This window comes from Scomber japonicus, chromosome 1 (assembly GCF_027409825.1).
Source record: "Scomber japonicus isolate fScoJap1 chromosome 1, fScoJap1.pri, whole genome shotgun sequence".
NCBI classification, from domain to species: domain Eukaryota; kingdom Metazoa; phylum Chordata; class Actinopteri; order Scombriformes; family Scombridae; genus Scomber; species Scomber japonicus.
In genome coordinates, this window is record NC_070578.1 from 23,881,839 (window position 1) to 23,903,464 (window position 21,626).

At 39.9% G+C, this 21,626-nt stretch overlaps 1 protein-coding gene across 2 annotated transcripts; it reads left to right on the plus strand.

Annotated features, from left to right (window-relative positions):
* The first annotated feature begins 1,523 nt into the window (after nt 1–1,523).
* On the plus strand, nt 1,524–18,384 carry alx4a (ALX homeobox 4a). 2 transcript variants are annotated; one of them, XM_053318438.1, is made up of 5 exons: nt 1,524–1,875; nt 5,911–5,921; nt 15,141–15,148; nt 17,317–17,425; nt 18,064–18,384. In XM_053318438.1, the coding sequence occupies exons 1-5, from the start codon at nt 1,524–1,526 to the stop codon at nt 18,382–18,384; spliced, it is 801 nt and encodes a 266-aa protein (XP_053174413.1). The 2 variants fall into 2 exon arrangements, with proteins under 2 accessions (XP_053174413.1, XP_053174404.1); XM_053318429.1 differs by lacking the exons at nt 5,911–5,921; nt 15,141–15,148 and adding an exon at nt 13,055–13,374 and having other exon boundaries at nt 17,297–17,425.
* Nucleotides 18,385–21,626: the final 3,242 nt, after the last annotated feature.

The window sequence follows — 21,626 nt, forward strand, 5'->3', positions numbered from 1 at the left end:
AGTCGGTCTTTTGTGCTCATTTTATAATCGTTAACATTTAACAGCGGTAGATTGTTGTTATTAAATAAGTAAAGATTCATTCACACCAGTGAGATTAGGGTCCTGATAAGGGGGGAAATATGCTTTATGAGTGTGTAAAAAAAAACTGACATTAATTCTGGGATGCTGTTGACTTCAAAATGATTTTCTTTAACCCTTTAATCAGTGTTCACGTAATTGGCTGTAGCACTATAAGCGATTAAAACACCTTAGGGCCTTTATAACATCACAGACACTAAATAGTTATTTTTCGTTACTTTTCCACAGACTGTAGCTACGATATTAATACTCTGAACAGCATTGCTGAGGCAGACGTGTGAAACTTGGATTCAAAAAGAATTCACCTCATGCAGAAAGCGAGTTGATGTGTCGTGAAAATTCAAATCGATAATTTTTATAAAAACCAAACTGAAAAATAAATGTTTGATCTTTGAATTTGGCAGTAATCACAGGCTTTATTTCCCTGAGACCAAATCTATAAGACAAGATGGAAAAACAAGGAAGCAATATTTATAATAGAAATCTAAAATATTTAAGATTTAAGGAGTGAATTCAGTGAACCTGTGCGTAATGATACGTGACACTGTGGCAATATTACTATTTTTAAAAATGTACTTGTCTACCTTAATATTGCTATATACCACATGATAATAATTTGTATCCTATATAAATGACGAAAAATTGGAAAACAATGAATCTGTTCTGCAAATTGAAATGCTTTTCGTGACAGATTATAAAACATTAACTAATGAAGGAGATAATTAGTGTGCTAAGTGTCCCGAAAATCCGTTTAAAGTGATAATCACATCATTAAGTTGCTTTAAACGAACAGCCAGTTTTCTTCAGAAGCCACAGAGTTTGCCAGAGGAGACTGCAGGGACACAATGAGTTGAGTGAGTATGGATGATTTGGCCTTGATGAACCATTGCGAATGAAGCATAAAATTGTGCCCTCTCCGCTCCAGTCAGGGCCATCACTCACAGGCTATATTCATATCCAAATTACATTAATGTCATGTGTTAAGCCCCCCGCCCCTATTTGGAAACTTTTTTTTTTTTTTTTTTACTTTTTAAAAAACTTTTTCCGGCTAATAACCGACATCACTCGTTCGTGTCATCAGCACAATCACTTGGGAGAGGTCCTGAATCCAAGAGATCTAGCACCCAACCCTGTGAGGAAAGATGGGTTTGTGAAACGCTTCTCAAACCTGAGGGGGAGTTTGGAGTGTTTGGTCAACGACAGTGGTTCCTGGAAAAGATCTGAATCGTTTTATAACTAAACCCAGCTGCGGTCTGGTGTGCGCTGCAGTCCCTGCGTGCATGTGTGTGTGTATGTTCATCTGTATGAGGTAGAGGAGGAGGGGGTGTCTGCGCTTCCCTTTCCGAGAGCGAGAGAGAGGGAGAGAGAGAGGAAGAGAGAGAGGGAAAGTGAGGGAGTGAGAGAAAAGTTTGGTGTTTTTCTCCCCTTGACTCTTTTTTTTAGGCATGAACGCCGAGACCTGCGTTTCATACGGCGACATGACATCCATGGATTCATATTATAGCCCCTCTGCAGCGCAAGGTAGGGATCACCAGACAGACCACTTTAGGACATTCCCGGCCACTGACACCAAATACAGCCCTACTGCCTTCCTGCCCAACAAAGGTCAGGCTTACGGAGAAAAGTCCCGAAGCCCCTTCCAACAGGAGTGCCAGTCATTGGATGCCGCAGCAGCTGGGCAAGGCACTTTCAGCAAATACCACCTCTTCATGCAGAGGTCTTCTTGCAAAACACCCCCCGAGGAGAGCAAACTGCACCAGGAGACCGGACACAACACAGCGCTCATCCCGTGCTATGGTGAGTGAGGGAAAAAAAACCCCTTTAAGATGATTTTGTTGTTTGATTTTTGGTTTTGTTGATGGCATCCACTGATTTTTATCCTGAGACAAACATATCAAGATTTGATTGTGTAAAGCTGTTTTCATGATTATGGAGCGATTTGATCGAACAAATGTCAAAATGATGAGAGTTGTGCAGTTTTGTGTTTGACTGATCATTTCCTACATGGCCAGAAACTTTAAACCATGTCAGTCATCTTCATTGCTCCCACAAAATACATAGATCCGTGTGGTTTGGTAGTTTAGATCGCAAATAAGGGCACAGATGCAGCAACTGGTCATTATGGTTGAGATAACGCACTGACACAGCTGAGGTGTGTCGGCCCTTTCATCTTAAATTGTTTCTTTACTGTCTGGCTGATAAGACCTCTTATCCAAAACCATTTGAACGGGTTTGTTGCTTCTTATAATTCCTCTGTTTTGTTGTTTCTTCTTCTTGAGGGAACCTCCTTCATGCGTAAAAAACGGATCAACAAACATTTCCCTCTAGCAGCGTTGGACAGGGCATCCCAGCTCTTGACGACATGGCCCTGCAGTTATGTGCGTAACACAGTTAAGAAGGGGCATAATCTTCCCGACTATCAAATTTTCTCTTTGGCCATCAAAATTAAATTAGGGCGCATTTAATGCGATAATCTACATTACAATCCTTAATATTGGAACTGAGTCGCACAATTGAATTAACAGGTTTTCAGATGGCACAAATAGTGAGCTCCAAACTGATAATATTTTCATTTCATTGCTCGGCCTTATTGGCTCCAATTAGATTTAATTGCGTGGGGAGGTTGCTGTAATGGGCGAATGATGAGGGTGTAAATAAAACTTTGACCCTCTGTGAGACGGCCGCTTTGAAGCAGCATTAGTTGGTTTTCTTTAACCCGCAAAGACTTTTTCCCTATGCACTTCTGATGTCACATTGAACACCGGATTACCAAGATTTGTCTGCAAAAAGAAGGTGTAAAACATTATGATGAATTAAAACATGGTCAAGTGTTTCATTGGTTTTGCCCTAAACTGCGCGTAAAGAACACACAGATACAACACGCGCGCGCACAAAAATAAAACTTATATTTGACATCAGTGTGTCATCTCTTCTTCAATGCAGATTTAATTCAATCTTTAATTCTTGTTAAATAGTTGAAAGAGGTAGAAATGACGAAACAAACTAACAGGGTTTTTATTTTGTGATTCAAGCCGCTGCGTACATGCGGATACCTTATTATCATGTCTGCGGTCATGTCTGAGCTCAAAGATCAAGTGTTGACACATTTGAAATGATTATACTTAGATCAATTCTACAAAAAAAGTGTCTATGCATTTGGTGTTAAATCATTTTTTAGGTTGAGCTGAAAACATAAAGTTATTATTGCATTATTGTCTCCAATAAAATCACAAAGCCTGAGTACTCTCTCTCTCTCTCTCTCTCTCTCTCTCTCTCTCCCTCTCTCTCTCTCTCTCTGATAAATGCAATTTGATTTCGATACCTTAAACATGAAAATGTTCCCTCGTAAATATTTTTTTGTGTTCAAATCATAAAAATAAAATACTGACAAGATTAGTAATATATTGCCATGGAAGTACAAAGCCAAAATCTACAACTGGATCAAAAAAAGTAGGCCTATATACATGACCCCAGAAAGATGATAACCCCAACAATACGACAATGATAAGAAGAAGGTGAAGAAGAAGGAGTGGGGGTGGGAGGTGGGGGGGCAAAATCGAGAAATGTTTTCGCTTTAACGCATGAAGCCATCACTCCTTTTTCTTTGAAATGCACGAGCTGCTTGTCCATCAGTATTACACTGAAACGCTTTAGTGGAAGTAGTTTAAGGATGTTATGACAGTTTCTGGAAATCGGCCTGCAGGAAAAGCTTTTATAGCTCCAAATATGTCAAGAACGGAGATCAATCTTTTCAAAAGCGCATACCGGCTTTTTATAATGGCCGTTAAGTTTTTATTACCTATTAACCTTGACATAGATCCGGTACAGCCGAGATGAAATTAAATTTTACTTTATGTCGTAAATAAACCGCAGTTGTTATGCTGGGTAAACTGCTCTTTTTGGACCACACCACGAAGACAGAAAACAAGGAAACGAATTTCCAAAGATATTCCAATTTTACGCATCTCTCACTCGACATTAAGGGGCAAACACGTTTTACGCATTCAGTCAGTTAACATTTAAGTCAGTTTAATTTCAATTCTCAACATTTTTAAATAGTATTTTTTATTTCTTTTTGATTCAGCATCAAAGTAAAGTTTCTGGAGTCACATGTGTCAGTGCAGGTTGTTTACCAGGCGTCCTCCTTTGACGACAAGGAGACTCAAATAATGACCGGATTCACACTGCAAAAGACAGGAAAAAACATCTCGGCCCAATAGACAAGGAGAGCTCTGGCATTAATGCGAGTCAGATGTCAACTTCTCTGTTTGCCTTTATTTCCCTGCTCACGGTGACTTGCTGGCCCTCAAACACAGAAAAAAAGCCTCCTTTAACTCTTAAGACTCAGAAGAACAGAGCCTGCTTAAAGGACTTATGCTTTAGCCCTTTCTCTCTGACGTAATTCTCATGAAGCAAAAATAAAACTTAAATTCACAGTCATGCGTCAATTACGCGCCAATCATTAAAAACCAAAGCGAAATTCGTTAAAACTGTTGTCCTGTTTCTTCTGACTTCTACACCACTGACTGGACATAAATTGAAGGGAGCAGTAAAATATGCTGAACTTACCAGCTGAGGAGAAAAAATGATAAATGATTCCTGATGTTTTTATTGGAAAATGGTGGTGTATTTTACTTCCTGGCTCACTCCCTTTATCAAACCTGTATTTTGCACAATCGCCTGTTAGTTTCACATGGGCAGAGAGCAGCTTTGGTGCTGTAATTTGTGGCTGGATCCGTTCAGTCGAAGGTGATGTGATGACTGGTCTTAACGCTCTCTGAAGTGTGCGAGCTGCCAGCTACACTAGAGACATTTTTTTTTGGCTGATAGATAAACTCATGACTGTTTAACAAACACTCTCATACATAAGAGTGACTGCAAACACAGTTCTATTGTTTCTACTCAACACATTGCCAATCCTGTTGTTACATGAAATCAGTAAGGCAGCTCTTGGACACCTTTTCGCCCAGGCTGAGAGCATCATACTGACTGAAAGTGAAAGAGAAATGTATGAGCAGTGTGATACATTTCAAAAAACAGGAAAAAAAACATATCAGACAGATAAACTGACAAACTATACAATATACAGTGGTGGAAGAAGTAGTCTTTTCTGTCATAAAAGTAGCAATATAACAATATTAAAATACCTAATAACATGTAGAACTCCTGTATTTAAAAAAAATGAATTATATAGAACTGTTATCAGCAAAATATTATTTTTAAAATTTTAATTAATCAGTTTTAGGTCCTTTGCATTTTAATACAAATATAATATTTTTTGTCATGTTTTGCATACGAAACTTTACTCTAAAGTGGAAGAAGAAAGTAGCATCAAATAGTAATAATTTAGTACAAGTACCATAAAATTTGGCTTAAGTTACTTACCATCACTTTATTCAGCAGGTGTAGAAAAAGTCACACTGGCTACCAAACAATAAATAATGTACAAATTGATCCACTCATCTATCTATATATAAAGAGAGAATAATAGGTCTCTGAGGACAACTCAATCAGGAGCTTTGCAGTCCTAAAACAGCCACCTACATGTCTTTGTGATCCTCCACAGACAACAAGTTTCCTCTTTTGATGTGTGCGTGTCTCTTCTCGGTGTCTGAGGGTGTTTGACCTTTAGCTCAGCTTGTCATCTGTTTGGAGAGAAGTTCCCCTGTGTGCACAAAGCAGAGAGAATCCATTTGAAACCCCCCATTAGAAGGCCTGTAATGTCAACGCAGAGCTCTTTGCAACATTTGGAGTCTAGTTCAACATAGTAAACATTTAACTGCACCAGTGAGGCAAAGCATGTTAACTTGTTGTATGCGTGCTGAAATGTAGGCGTAATTTTAGTGGGATGATGCCTTTTAGCATCTTTTTTCTGTCTCTTACAGTGACAGTGATATGTATTGCAATTATATTAAAAACAAGCTGCTGGCATAATTTAAATCCATGAAAGGATGGAATTTATTCCAGCTCAAACCATAATTTATTCATTTGGGCAAAGTGAAAATGTGATCCAGTTCTGCTCTCCTGCAAAGATAAATGAATTCCCTGCAGAAACAGTAAACTGCACCAGGAGAAACATTCAGGTGTGATTGCTTCACCTTGTGTAATTTTGTCACTCTGTAATGAGGACCACTACCTTTTTTGTTCCCTCACCGCCTCAAACCTATATAGTACAACCATTTCAGCTTCTCGTAATGGCCGTCTCAACTGATTGGCTGTAGCGGGGAGTAATGGGAACCAGCCATGCAACCCAGACAACTGAGACACACTTCAGCAAGTCAATGACATGAGTGGAGGTGACAAGGACTCAGGATCATTTTACCATTTAGCTTAAAGTTTGGCAGGGCAATTTACATTAGGCTCAGTTTGCATGGACGAGTGAGAGCAGCAGGGCAAAAAGGCTCATGCAGTCCAGGACTTCCTTTGGTCTCTTTGTCACCGTTTCATGTAAACTGAACACTGATACAAAACCAAATGTGGAGCACTGCAGATCAGTTTTCACTGCTATATTCAGTATAATGGTGACCTTTTTTCTCCAGTGTATTTAGTCTAATTTATTTGATTAAGCTTAAATTTGTATATGACATTTTTCAGGTAATGGTTTATATATTCCCAAAAAAAGGGTTTAAGGTTATTTAAGGTTTTTGAGATAATACCCTTCAAAGGCTTCAAAATGAGTGTCTCAGAAATACATAATTCAGTTTTTTTCGGAAGGAGAAAATAATTTTAGTACTGAAGGCTAATTCATATTTAGACTACTTAATGCATACATATACCTACTGTAACTCATACAATTAATAGTAGAAGCACATGATGATTAGAGTGCAAATATATCAAAAGGTTCCCATATGTCAGACATATATAAAATACTCTGCTTGGAAAAACAAATTGTGTAGATTGTATGAAATTCTACATTTTTTACTCTCTCACTTTCTGATAAATTCAAAATCAATGAATATAAAAATACTTTCAAAAGTTTAAATGTTGGATACTTGATGTCTCCTACTGAAAAGCACTGGAAGCCTTGTGTGGGTCACTCTTGTGCCTTCCAAAAATCTGCTAGTGTATACTCATGTTTGTACAAACTGTGATTTCAGGTGAGCAGAGAGAAATGTTCACATATCAAACTCTGCACATTAAGTCATTCTGCACAGTGCAGGTCAAACATCCAACCGAAGGAACAAAAAAGCAAGTGTCTATGTGTGTGTGTGTGTGTGTGGGACGGAGGGGGGTTAGAGTGGGTAGAGTGTTTTTCAACAACAGCAACATAGCTTTCTTTTTCTTGGTTTTTTAATTTTTCTTGTGGGATTCAATTTTCAGTACAGTTGTTTATATCATTTCACTGCATTGATTACACAAAAAATGCTCCAACGGCCAGGGACCATTTATTTAGATTCTGTGGGTGGTTGAACGTTTGTATTTCTGCTATATGACCATTATTATATCTTATCTTTACCTATGAAACATCACATACAGAGTTGTGTTTCCAAATCCAACATGACTGCCTGTAGAGCAAAAGAATGCAACTTGAAAACCAAGTGTTAGGATTAATGTGTTTGGCTGGTGGAAATTGGATGCATCGTGTGCTCTTTGACTGCAGTTTGAAAATGTTAGGCCAGTCGCTGAATCCTTGGTAGGATGATGTGATCGTGCATGTTGTTAAGTGAGTTTTCCAGTGAAGCATTTCTCATTTTATGTGTGTGCACACAAAAATGTACGCTACCAACTTTTTCCCACTCGGATGGAATGTTCTCCTTCGATCAGACAACAAAAACACGAGATGAAGGAAATTCAATTCTGCTCCAACGTTTGAGAGAAAAATTTGGAAGGGAGCTGGTGGGAGGAAGAGAGACACAGAGGGGGGAGAGTGTGAGGAAGACAAAGAGTGCGTGAGAGGTGATTTATCAGTCTTTGGCTTTATGGATTTTTTTTTTTTTTTCAGTCAGTGAATTTTGCACAGCCTGCTGAGATGGATCATCTCACTGCTCAGACAGAGTTGGATTTCAAAGTGAATGGCTACTGATCACATGGTTACAAAAAGAAAAGTTTTTGTAAGAAAAAACAAGACAGTAATGTGCTGATATTTCCTAAGGTTCTGTCTATTTCCAAATCACAGCAGACGGGTGCACGTGTATGGATGTGTGTGTAGAGTATGCTAGTGTGTGTATATTGTCCCAAAATGTTTTAATAAACGTACCTGACACCACACTGTGCAAGTACAGCCAAGCTATTCATAGACTGGTTATGTGTGCTTCCAAAAAGAGACAAGGTTAGATTTCAAGAGCAGAGGAACGTATTGCTTTGTGATAAGCTCTGTTTTGCATGCAGCAGCGCAGACAGAGAGCTGTTTCCAATGCTAGTCTCTGTGTGCAGTCACACTTGTTAGGCTAAGCCAAAGGGCAGCAAATATACAGCAATTTTATATATAACATGCGTCACTTCATTCTTGCCTGAGCTTGAGCTCGGTCCACTCGTCAGCAGGCATCAGTGTTGTAACTTGCCAGAAGTATTCACAATTCAAAGCTCCATGTTACATCCCAATCCATATTTTAAGACAGGAAAACAAACCCACTCCTCTAAAGATGTACCAATAAATTCTTTGCACATACATTTCCTTTCTTCTGATTTCTGTTTTGAGTTGGACACATTTTTTCTTTCTTTTTCTAGCTCATCTTCTATTTTCTCTCCACTATTTATGTTTCACAATATTTGGGATATTTCTTTCTCTTTTATTTTTTCAGTATGAAGCAACATGTTGTTAATCTCGCTCAGTCGCCGTGTGGTGTGTAATTTATAGTGTTTCCTCTTAACACGGTGAGCTGACCCCAGTCATTCCAGTCAATAAAGAGGCAAGGAAGGTGCCCTGTCGCTTTACAGCCAGTTAAATTACACTTTGATGTTGCCCCCTCGTTTTCAACTGTGAATTAATGGCTGTCTGTACTGAATGTCTGACCCACACAAACCTCATCCTGGTGCTGATATCCACACTGGAAGGCTCTGAGGTTATTCAGTCAGTCTTTAGTCTGCCTTTGATATCAATACCATCAGTCATATGTGAAAATTATCACTAATTTTGGACACTTAGTGTTTTTCTGTGGTCAGGTGGAAATGTTCACATGAGAGTAGAGAAAGTGAAAATTCCCGCTCTACTTGTTCTGAAGCACTTTCTGTGTATCTCTGTGCCCGTTCACAGCCACAGAGTCTCCTCTCCTCACTGCGAACAGTAACTGGAGCAGATGCAGACTGTTGGATCCACTGCAGAGAAACTAGAACATTCTGTGGTTTGCATGGCGTATTCATCTGAATAGAAAAAAAAATGCATTTTGGTTTAAGAAATTGTGAGTTTTTGGACTATTGTTGGGATCTTCTTGTGTTAAAACAGTACATGCAGGAGTGCAGGTGTAAACTGAAAATAAAAAAGTCTGTGTGTAATGTTATTTATCTAGAAGAAAAAGCTAGCTGTACTCATGAATGGGACAGATAGAGCTTTTGATCCAACATGTCTTTTTAACAGTCAGGCCTTCATGCCTCTTTCCACAGAGACAGGCTGCTATAAGACCTCATACATATGGCGTTCCCTGCAGGGGGGCACACTGTTGTTCACCTTGAGCAATGCTGGAGAGCCTTACAGCTATACAGCAGATTGCATGGATAACAAGGAGGAGACTGTCACAATATCCTGCTCTTGCCAAAAAAACATCAATGACATACGATATAAACAACGGCCTTTGATCAGCGAGAGGCCTCATGATTTCAAACAGCCTGACAGCTCTTGCCTTGTGGGGACTGTGGGTGTCAGCCAGGGAAATATGATGAAATAACTAGACCATTTATGCTGGGATAAAAACACATTTGCTTCATTCAAGACTAACAGGATATCTTAGTCATGGACAGCGAGGCAATGTTGCGGCCGTTAGACCCCCAGCGAGGGTTCTGCCACCACCACCAAAACATGACTCCACAGCTCAAGTCCATTTCCAGGGCTGTTAGGCAAACCTCTCAGGAAGCACCGCCTCAGTCGCCTCAGTGTTCAGTGAATCTTGCATGGCTGAATTACATATATAGCCGGTCTGCTCTGAAATATAGTCCTGTGTAGTATGTGGTTGAAAGAAACAAAGACCACATCCATCCTTCCAGCTGGTGGGAGTTTATTCTCTTCTTGCAAAGCTGAATAAAATAAAATAACATCAGTACAGCAATAAAATAAAAATATATAGGCTGTGCTGTTTCCCATTACTGTGGTTGGGTTTTGAACCTCGATACTTTTTTGGCACTGATCAAAATGTGTTTGTAGCACAGAGTAACAAAAGCTGTCAGGTACAAAAAGTGGCCATTATTGCCTTCGCACGCTTGCACGCACGCCTTTTCTGTATTTATTTATGCAAGTTCTTGTATGGCTGCTTGTTTTTAGAAAACATTTAGAAGCTTGGCTTTTTGTTGTTGAAGGAAAAAAGTTTTTGTTTTAGAGGAACATATACTGCATTCCTCAAAGCAAGACACTGAAAAAAGTAGTGTTATGTCATCATATTGGCAGAAGTATTAAAAAAAAGTCAAACTACTCTACAAGTCATTAAATACAGTACTCAGTTCTCCATAGATCTATAAAGAATAACAGTCCTTACCTATACAGTTATCATTCAATATGAACTATTTCTAAAAAGTGACATTTTTCCATCCACCAGAATTATTATTATCATTATTATTATTATTATTATTATTATTATTATTATTATTATTATTATTATTATTATTATTATTATTATTATTATTATTATTATTATTATTATATATCATATAATATCATCATCGACTACATTTGAAAAACTGCACTTTTATACATTACAACTCTAAAGGAAAACAACAAGACTGGCTTGAGATTGGTCTCCTACCATATTACAATCAATTGCTGTATGTGTGCTGTCCAAAAATAAAAATTCTATACAGCAACATAACACTAACAAGATTTACATCACTGTCCAACTTTTCTATCAAGTCACACCAGTAACAGAGGCTCATCTCTCCTCAGCACTGTCAAAGATCACAATATAAAAAAAGATAAATAAACATATACATATGTGTACATGAAAAATCTGAACAAAATATGAGCAGAAGTAAAGAGGAATTTTTGATCAAATGTACTGTATTCTTTCACCACAAGTGTTACATAGACAAAGCACATACTAACCCAACCAGTAATAAACTCTAATTTGTAGGATTAATCCTAATCTAATAGAGCCCACAACTATCTTGATCTTTTCAAGCATACTTGTGCCTATATAGAAAATATATTTGTGTCATAATTTATGATAACATCAACAAAAAAGGTGCAGTTGAAAGATGCACTCTGGTGTGTTTGTATGTGAACGAGTGCATGATATGCTATCAAATCACGTCACCTTGCAGCATATTACCCAACATGGCTGTCAGCTGAGGGTCATCGGGTGTTTGTGAGCTCTTCTGTGCTGACTGAGTGCTGAGAATTGCACAAGGAGCTCACATGAACACTCACACCTCCAGCTACTAACCTGACAAAGTCTCTGGATGAGCAGAGAAGTCCTGAAAATAACTCCTAACCTCATGATATCACAGAGCAGGAAGGTGCAGCACTGTGAGCTGCCACTAGACCGAGCCAGAAGACAGGAGGCTCATTTAACAGCCTGAAACCATGTCCTATATACACCTTAAGCAATTACGTCCTCCACGATGGGGACAGTATTGATCCAAAAATATGTGTATAAAGTGTATAGTTGAGTCAAGGACAGCAGTGGGGTGAAAAGAGCTGCCAGTTTAGACAAGAACACTGGCAGAGAAATGACTGTGGAAATTTATGATCAGAGAGCTGCCTGAGGTTTTACAGTTAAGCTGCAGCCATGAAGAAAGCAAGTGTGTGCGTGTGGGTGTGAAAGAGAGATACAAAGAGAGAGAAGGAATTAGAGAGTACAAAAATTAGTCTTTCTCTTTTCCCGTGGCTAGAAATTACAAACCGGCAAATTAATTGGGACAGTTTTACTTCCAGGTGACTTTGAAGCCACATGACAAGACCTCGAACACATTGCACAACTGGTAAACAGCAGCCGAGTGAAAGACAGAAAAGTTTTTGTGTGTGTGTGTGTGTGTGTGTGTGTGTGTGTGTGTGTGTGTGTGTGTGTGTGTGTGTGTGTGTGTGTGTGTGTGTGTGTGTGTGTGTGTGTGTGTGTGTGTGTGTGTGTGTGTGTGTGTGTGTGTGTGTGTGTATGTGTGTGTGTGAGAAACATGAAATACTGCAACTTTCTGTCAGACTCAAATTATGGCTGAGGTGTCTGTTCCCCAGTACATCACAGAATGATCTACGTACTACAACTGGATCCTGTAAGCAGCCAGTGATCCGGGCCATCCATTACATGCAGGCAGATAGACAAACAAATCGACACCCATACTGAGCACTGAGCGCCAATTGATTTCACAACTGTCTCAGAATTTCCTCACAAAGAGCGAGAAATTCCTTTGTTCCACCCTATCAAACTCCATGAATTACTACATTGATCCAACAAATAAACTGTGAGTTATGGATTTAGCCGGAGCCAAGAGTGACTGAATATTTGAGATGAATTGAATAGAGGCACAATAAAAATGTTTTGTCTAGGTGGCAATGGTAGTAAATTTGAATAACAACATAATGAATTAAAAACATTTGCTTTTTTTTCAGTTTTCACAACTTTCAGTAACAGTTGTTTCACTATAGTCAGACAATACTCTGAACAGCTTGTTTCATCACTTTGCATGTGACACCAAAAAGAGGTCTTTAAAGTCTAAATATGAGCATTTCCTTTTTACTATATTGTATATATCTGGTAAAACTCTGCACTGCAACCTAAATCTTGACATGTGAAAAATCTGTTGGCTTTATTTCCACTTTCATCGTCATATACAATTCTGATTTAATCCTAATAAAAAACAACTCTATTTACAGTCTTTCATCTCTTTCCTGTCTTTGCAGGTAAAGACAGTTCAGGTCTGACAGATTCTGACTTGGCACCAGACTCCGACCACCCTGGAATGGACACCAGCTATCTGGCTGTGAAGGATCAGGGTGTCAAGGCGGCCTCTGATAGGCCACCTGGCACTGACTTAGCAAGCCCTCTGGACAAGGGTGATGGTGGTGAAAGCAACAAGGGCAAGAAGAGACGCAACCGCACAACCTTCACAAGCTACCAGCTGGAAGAGCTAGAGAAGGTTTTCCAGAAGACGCACTATCCTGATGTTTACGCCCGGGAGCAGCTGGCACTGAGGACTGACCTGACTGAAGCTCGCGTGCAGGTAATGCAGGAGACTCCACAACAGTCTTACCAAATGCTGTTTAAGTGCACGGATTTAAAAAGAAAACTCAAATCAACAAACATAACAGATTTCTTATAATAGACAGATTCTTATAATTTACAACCATATGCCTGTCCTATCAATAAATAAAAAATGAGCTCTTCATCACAGCAGAACAGACTGTTTGAACAACACAACCTCGTGTATCCTTCAACATCTGCAGCTCTGCAAAGATAACGTCACTCGCAGAACAACATGAGAGATTTATCTGGTAATGTGGGAGTAGGGGGTGGGGGTTTGGGGGAGTGGGAGCTAACAGAGGCCAGGGGGCCCAGGGGGCTGAGGTTTGAGCTGCCTGGGCCTCATATGTTCAGTTTTAGGAGAGCAGACTCTAATCAACATGGGAGGAGACATGCTCCACTCTTCTGTGTTTCGATGGGATCGTCATCGGTGGGCTTTTTCTTTGTACCTGAGCTGCTTCGTTTCCTGAATTTGTGAGTTCAGTTCTGCTGGTATTAGTCCGGCCTGAGGCATACATAGCACCCCTCAGACTGAAACCCCTTCAGTGACCTTTTAGCCCGATTATACAATCCAGTCATGACTGCTGTAATGCATTCCAATACTGTTGAACAGAAAGAGACCTCTATTTCTATACGTGTGTATGGTGTATATCTATATCAGTGTGTGTGTGTGTGTGTGTGTGTGTGTGTGTGTGTGTGTCCACCATGGACTACCAAAGCCCCTGGCTTTTCGGTGTTTTTCTTTCATTAACATCCTGTTCAGACAAGAATGTGTCCCTGCTGTGGTCTCCAGGGTAGGTGTGAAACCCTTCCCATGAGCTTTGAGCAAGAAGGTGATTGATATTTCAAGTCATATCTGACTTCTGAGCAATTTTAAGGCACGGGGCGCACTCTAGCTTTGTCCAAGCTAATGCAAAGTTTGAAAATTTATGTAGAGTTTGCCACATTTTGGCTACAAATTGTTTTCCAGTGAGATGAGATAGGAGTTCGATTAAAACCAATACTTTTACATGACAAGCTGGAACAGTGACCAGAAAAGCTTTGCAGTGAAACACAGGAAGTCTGTGTAGCCGCGAGGTTATAACTCAGCCCTGAGGCTCTGAAGGTATGTTGCTCTGGTGTGCTCTGTTGCTCATACTATCACGGACCTGCTTGCTTCAAATGGATGCAGCTTTACAGCCCTCAGCTCTCCCAGTGGCCCTCTTAAACACTCAAGTTAAAAAGATAAAAGACACGAGATGCCTTGTCTGTCAGAGCACAGGGCTCTGTACTCTATTCAGGTCATTCACACGAGAAAGGACTCGCAGCTCATGAAATCAGCGTCTTGAGCGAAAACCTTTATGGCTGCAGAAAAATTTTAAGCATACATAGTTTAAATACTACAAGTAAAAAAATTTTTGAACATTTTCTAAGCTAAGTCTCTTCATTGACTCATGTTACTTACATAAAGAACAAGAGACTTTCAGCTAAAAAAGTTGGGGTCTGGAGGTGTTTGCTTTTTCTGTCTCAGGGTTTCAAAGGGAGAAAGTAAGTTCGGATCTGAGTCACATGCACAACAGATACATAGGAAGGTCGGAGGTCAAAGGTCAAGGGTTTCAACAACGTCACATCGCTCAGATTTTGCCGTTCTTTAAGTCCGGTGAGCTCAGAGCTGCGATGCAATCTGCCATGTGAAGTTCACCCTGCAAACAGAGGTGTGCATATGAGTTTATAGATCCAAACGGTTAAGGAAAGATAAAACAGCAGGAGAGCCCGTTTCAACAAACGACATGATGCTAATAGAGGAGCGGTCCAGGCTCGCAGAAATGATAAAATAGTCTTGTAAGTAATTTCTCTCATTTTCTAAAGAATGTGGAGGTGAATTATCTGATGGTGAGAAATCATGAATAGTTTTAAGAAACAGTAGAAATATGATTCACCTTCCAAAGCCATTTGTTAGATTTAAACCTTAAAATATTAGTTGATTAGTTGATCGACAGAATAAAAATCTTTATTTTTTAGTCAACAATGCTGAACATTACCAAGTTTTAGCTTCTGTTGTGATAATTTACTGCTTTATTTGCCTTTTGTGATACTAAATACACAGAGATGGTTTTCCCCCCGGTGTTTTACAATTAACTGAACAAAACAAACCAACAGCTTTTGGAAATTGTGACTGCCACATTTCACTGCGTTCTGCCTTTTTTAGACTGAATGATGAATCAATTTAATTAGTTTATTTAGTCAGTTTTATAAAGTATGGAGAGTAATTTCAGAATATTTAAACTGTTTATAAACCTTTAAAACAGCTAATATTACATCAAATAAAACTAAAGATTATAGTGGTACAAATAATCACTAATTAGAAAAGCAAAAAATATATTGCTTTGTATCAGGCCAGCATTCTCCTGGACTCACTTTTAATTGACAAGGGAAATAAGAAATTATGTTACAGAGGTTTTCGGGGGAAAATAGAATAAATCTACTTTTAATGAACCACAACAGTGGTCAGTGCTATTTCCATGATATTATCAGTGCTTTGGGGGTGTTGGTAAACTGAAGCCAGGCTCAACCTTAGATTTCTTTTTTACTTTGCTTTGCAAGCTGACATGAGTGACAGCAGAGGTAGGTTATCAATCCTCTGAGCTGGTCTCTCACTTCAAAGTGTTTTCAGCCCCATACAGCTCTCCTGCTGAGGCCAGTTTGGTATTTCTCTGCTCTTTCTCTCTGGGGCTGTAACATAAATAAAGCCTCATTGAAAGTCCACCAGCTACTTAAGCTGTCAAGGTCTTTACCAATTACTGTCACAACGCAGTGTGTGCAACGCAAAAATATGTTCTCCGTGTATAATAGCCAACAGACTCCGCACAAAAGATTGAGCGGATGAGTGCAGGGCAGCGGTTGGTAGTAGTTGGTGACACTGTGTACACAGTGATCTTGTACAGAGTCAGATAGCGTAGAGCAAGATGCATGAAAACATCAAGGAGAGAAGGATTATGCTCTGTGTGCTTCTTTAATTTAGGATGAAACAGCATCTGAAAGCCAGCAGCTTAAGACTTCAGGAAATTAAAAAGGAAAATGCAAACAAACCCCAGTTATAATCCCATCTCACTTTTCAATTTCCCATATTACTTCTTTATATTTATAGCAAAGTGTATGAGCGAATAGCAGATACACAGAATATGTTTGTGCTGGTAAACTCATGCCATAATCAGTGCAGTCAGGTACTTACAGACAGATAGTCAAGAGATGCATATCAGGCCTTCAAAGACAAATATATTTAGTATTTATTTTACTTTCACCCAGACTGGTGGTAATTTAAACACAATGATGCTTTCAATAAACAACAGCTTCAGATTTAGATGATTACAGAAAACAGTCACAAGGAAAGCACCCTGCTCTTGTCAGAGTGCAAATAAGCAAAGGTGAAGTGGTTTATATTTTGTTTTGAGGACTCAAGTGAAGTGAAGGCTGCACACTGTTTACAAAGACTAGTTTCTCTTCCTCTTTTTGTCTGTATAATATTTTATTCCTTGACTTGAACCTAGAGAAACGTACATCTGTCTTACTTCAGTTGAGCTTGAATTGTTTGTACATGTGTCCTGGTTCACACTTAGAAAAGAAGTTTGAAAATTTGATGTGCTGCTGATCATTTTTGATCTTCAGCCTTTTAGTCTTTTGGCAGAACTGCATGGGACCACATTTCCATTTAAAAGGGAAACTTAGATTTGTATCTATAGAAAAGTATTTTCTTCAGACTTTGAGGGGAACGTTGCTATTTGAGGGTTTTGGAGTAAAAGTCACAAGTCAAATGAATTCTAAACCTCACCTTGACCCAAGACCAAGACCACTGAAACTAAAGAGCCCCTTTTTCTTTCTCTCAGATAAAATCACTAAAAATTCCAACGGTTTTCACTCTGCAGGTGTGGTTCCAAAACCGAAGGGCGAAATGGAGAAAGAGGGAGCGTTTTGGTCAGATGCAGCAGGTCCGAACACACTTCTCCACAGCCTATGAGCTGCCTCTTCTGACACGCCCTGAGAATTATGCACAGGTACAAACTCAACATTGATATTTCTTATTTACTCAAAAACATGTACACATTTACATTTTTCCGACTTTCAGGTCACCGTTAGGGTTTAAGTCATTTCAACTTGTAGACTGAAAATTTCCTTTTGAGTGGTGCATTACAAGGAATATTTAATTTCCCTCACCTTTTTTTCATCAAAGCAAGAAGAACATGATTTGTTTAATACTGTTAGCACAGAAAAAAACAACTAAAAAAACTTTTTAGTTTTCCAACTTTGCGCAATCATTTTCTGGTATTACACTCTGAAATGCAGATCAAGTCAAGGCTCCAACAAGGACCATTTTCAGAAAAGTTACTGCTCTTAACTTCATAAACCATGCAACAATAACACAATGGTGATACAATCATAAAGACTCTCATTATGTATTGAAACTAAATGGAAATCAGTGACTTCATCTAAAGTAGAAAATCAGTCTTTTCATAGAGATAGCATAAGTTGTAGTTGACAGGCCAACCAGTATAGCCCTGTCATTTTTGAAAAGATGCATTAGAAAACTATGAGTTCAGAAAAGGAAACCAGTTGTCTGATTAGCTAGTACGAGAGAGTTCTCCCCACAGCACTATCACCCTTCAACAGCTTTGATTTCCCGTCATTATTTCAGATTCAGAACCCCTCCTGGATCGGTGGTAGCAGTGCAGCGTCTCCTGTGCCAGGCTGCGTTGTGTCCTGCGACACCGTCACTCCCTGTATGACCCCTCACCCCCACTCTGCCAGCGGGATGTCTGATTTTTTAGGCGTGCCGAGCCCCGGAGGCCATGTTGGACAGGCTCACATGGGCAGCCTGTTTGGAGGATCTCCTGGGATGGCCACGGGCATCAACACGTATGATCTCAACATGGACCCTGACCGCAAGTCCTCCAGTATTGCTGCTTTGCGCATGAAGGCCAAAGAGCACAGTGCAGCCATATCTTGGGCCACATGATATGTTGATACCTGCTGGATGGGGGAACTTTTTGTCCCTTGAGATGTCTAAGCCAACCCAGCATGGGGTGAGGGGGCACTAACATCTAAAACTACAAGCAGCAGTGACTACTTTCATAAATGTTGCAATAAAATGAATATGCAAATGAAGATTACACAAAGAGATTTGGAAAGATAAGTGCTGTGTTTCTCAAGGCTTTTGGGGCGAGAACACATCCACAATGGGCAAGTGAGCTTTATGGAGAGCTTGCTGGGACATGATGCTGTACTGTAGAGCAAGAGTTACAGTGTAGTACTGATGATAAGCAAAAGAAAATGTTTAATTATTTCAAACAAATCCATGCACTTATTTGTTCAAATACAGATTTTTCTGTGTGTACAGTGCTTACAGTGTCATTGTAGTTCAGGTGCTGTTTTATTCTTACTTTGTTATTTAAATTTTGAGTGTTCATGTTTTCGTTTTGTTTTTTCCTTCAGCTAATTTCTTGCTGGATTTGATTAAAAAAAGTTCATCAAGCATCCTTAAAAACTGAAATTTTAATTTAGTTGATATATACTGTGTACATATTATTCTGCTAATCTTTATCAGCAGAAATGTGTAACTTAGTCCCACTGGTACTACCAAAAAACAAAAAAACTAACAAAAAAAAACAGTTTATATCCAGCATATCTGTCAAATTATGAAGCTTGTCAGATTCGACACAAACATCAAAATAACCACCTGAGTTTGCATTTTATTAACTAAAAGGTGGCTCTACCCTCTAGCATTTAAAAGTCAAACAGATGAAATGTAGTTTGTTTTAGTTGGTCAGGGTGAGAGATCCACCTGCTTCACTGACTCAGCCTGCTGATGACCAGGGAGAGGAAAGGATGGAGGAGGAAGTGGTGTTTGAGCATGAGAGAGGGAGGCACAGCAGGCCTGCTGCTCTCAGGACTGAAGAGCCTGGGAGTGCCAGTCTCCAAACAGAGCCAGTTCTGTTTTCAGGAGGACAAACTCAGAGTGGACATGACTGTGCCCCTTACGTTTCAGAGGGAGAAGTGCCCTACTTGTCAGTCAGACTGCCAGAAACAACACCTGAAACCAGCAGAAGCCACCTTTAAACACAGGAGGCTGGTGGAGATTACGCAGTGTGTGTTGACACTTTCAAACACTGAACGGATGTCAGTGTTCAACAGATCTTTTTTAGACTCAGACTCACCAATAGCTGTTGGGCTGTCAAAGCTAACCAGTAACTGGTAATGAAGCAGTATTTCTTATTCACGTTTCAGTTAAAAGCATTCAACCAAATGAATGCAGAATATACTCCTTCATCTTCAGCAAGGTTCTGACTAGATCTCATTTTGGTTTGGAACCACATGAGAAATATCACTTGCGTCCTCCATAATCCCTTATGTGCTCCTATTCATCACACACATATCTTTGAATGTTGTTGGATGATGGTGTTCAACGTTGATATGATATCTACAGGAGCGATGTTTCAGCTGAGGAAAGCAAAAAAGGCAACTGCCCCGCATCCCCCCCGATATACCAAAAAGGCCACATTCACTGTATGTCAGTTGGTTTTTCATGATTTGACTTCTTGCTAATTTGAATTTTCACCATTGGTGCACAATCTCAATTGGGTCCTTCTTTGTTACATAATTTTGTGGTGATGTCACAAGAGTCGTGTATTGAAAATGAAAAGCTTAATTGTGCTCATATGGTGCATTATGCTACATTAAATTGTGTTTAATCAAATTACCACAAACTAAAAGGCATACAAAAAACACCCTTATATAATATTGCAGCACAGGAGTACTGGTTGTTTTCTGGATCTTGGCAACATATAATGCAGAGTTTTTTTGCCTTGACCTCCAAACAAGTTTATCCAGACATGGTTACCAGATACAAACTTTGATAGTTAAAATTTGTAAGGTTGTGTGGAGCAGTACAAGAAAACATGGCCATTCCAATACAGAGTTTCAACATGTGTGTTGTTTGAGCCTAATCTCAATCATTTTTTTGGCCTGATATCAGAGCAGAAGTAGTCTTAGTAAAGCCACTAACATGAAGTGAGATCAGTCTCCACTCTGTTAACAGCCTCGAAACAATATGTCCCTGTTTGTTCATGACCCTCAGTGGGAAGAGACAATAGGGACACAGAAAAGGGGCAAGGCAGGGGCTAAAGTGGAAATCGGCAACCTTATTTTTCCCCCCTGGTAACTACTTCCTCGAGTGACAGAAACAGCAGATGAGATTTCCAATGTAGTATCAGAAGGTGATGCATGATCGTCTTCTGTTTGTAGGGCCTGATTGAGGCCTGAAGCATAACAAAGGGCTGCATGGTTTCAGAAACTGAACCTGACCCTGTAGTACACCTTCAGGCAGAGCAACCATTGCTAATTCCCTAAATGGAACCACATTCACTGTCCTTCTGGGCAGGTAAGAGAAGCGGGTTGCAGGCTATAACCTGTCAGCGGAGCACATCACCCCGTGGTCGTCCAAATTACATCCAGTTTTACTCTCTGGTACAAATCCAAGGCATATGCATAATCCTGACTGTACAGTACGTATCTCAAAACTAAGAAGATCTCCTTGGAAATGTGGACATGGGGCCCCCTCTGCTCTTGCTGAGGGGTTGGACAGAGGGCGAGCCGTGAGGGCGTCTGCTGTGTTCCGGTGTTCTGGGAAAAGGACAGTGCACACAGCTGCGCTCAGGGGGTAAATGCAAAACAAACATGCCTCACACATGCTTCCCCCTCAGCTGTCATGGCTCTGCTTTCAAAGATTCTCCCCAACCCCCCTCCTCACCCACCTCAGCACACACATTGCACTGTGCCTCTCCCCCTCTTGCTCACTTCTACTGTGTCCATTGGTCCAAACCTGCATCCCCCATCGCAGAGTTCGAGGATCTCTGGCTCAGGGGCGAGGCACGGCCACACCACCAAACCCAGGAAGGCTTTTTAATTAACACTGAGCCATGTGGGGGCTGCAGTATTGTGTGTCAGGACAGACAGGGCTGTCTGTCTTTGCCTTGGTTTAATGTAGACTGCTCTTCTGCACAGCGCAGCCTGTATGCACATGGACATACAGGCATCCAGTAGCTCAGGTTAACACAATGTATACTCACTGTTTACCATTTTCACTCCCGTATTTATGAGTCGCTAATTTTGCGTTGAAAACATCTTCAGTGATGTCTTCTACACCCCTTCATTCTATCCCATATCACTGCTTCAATCGATTTTCCTACAGTCATGTAAGAA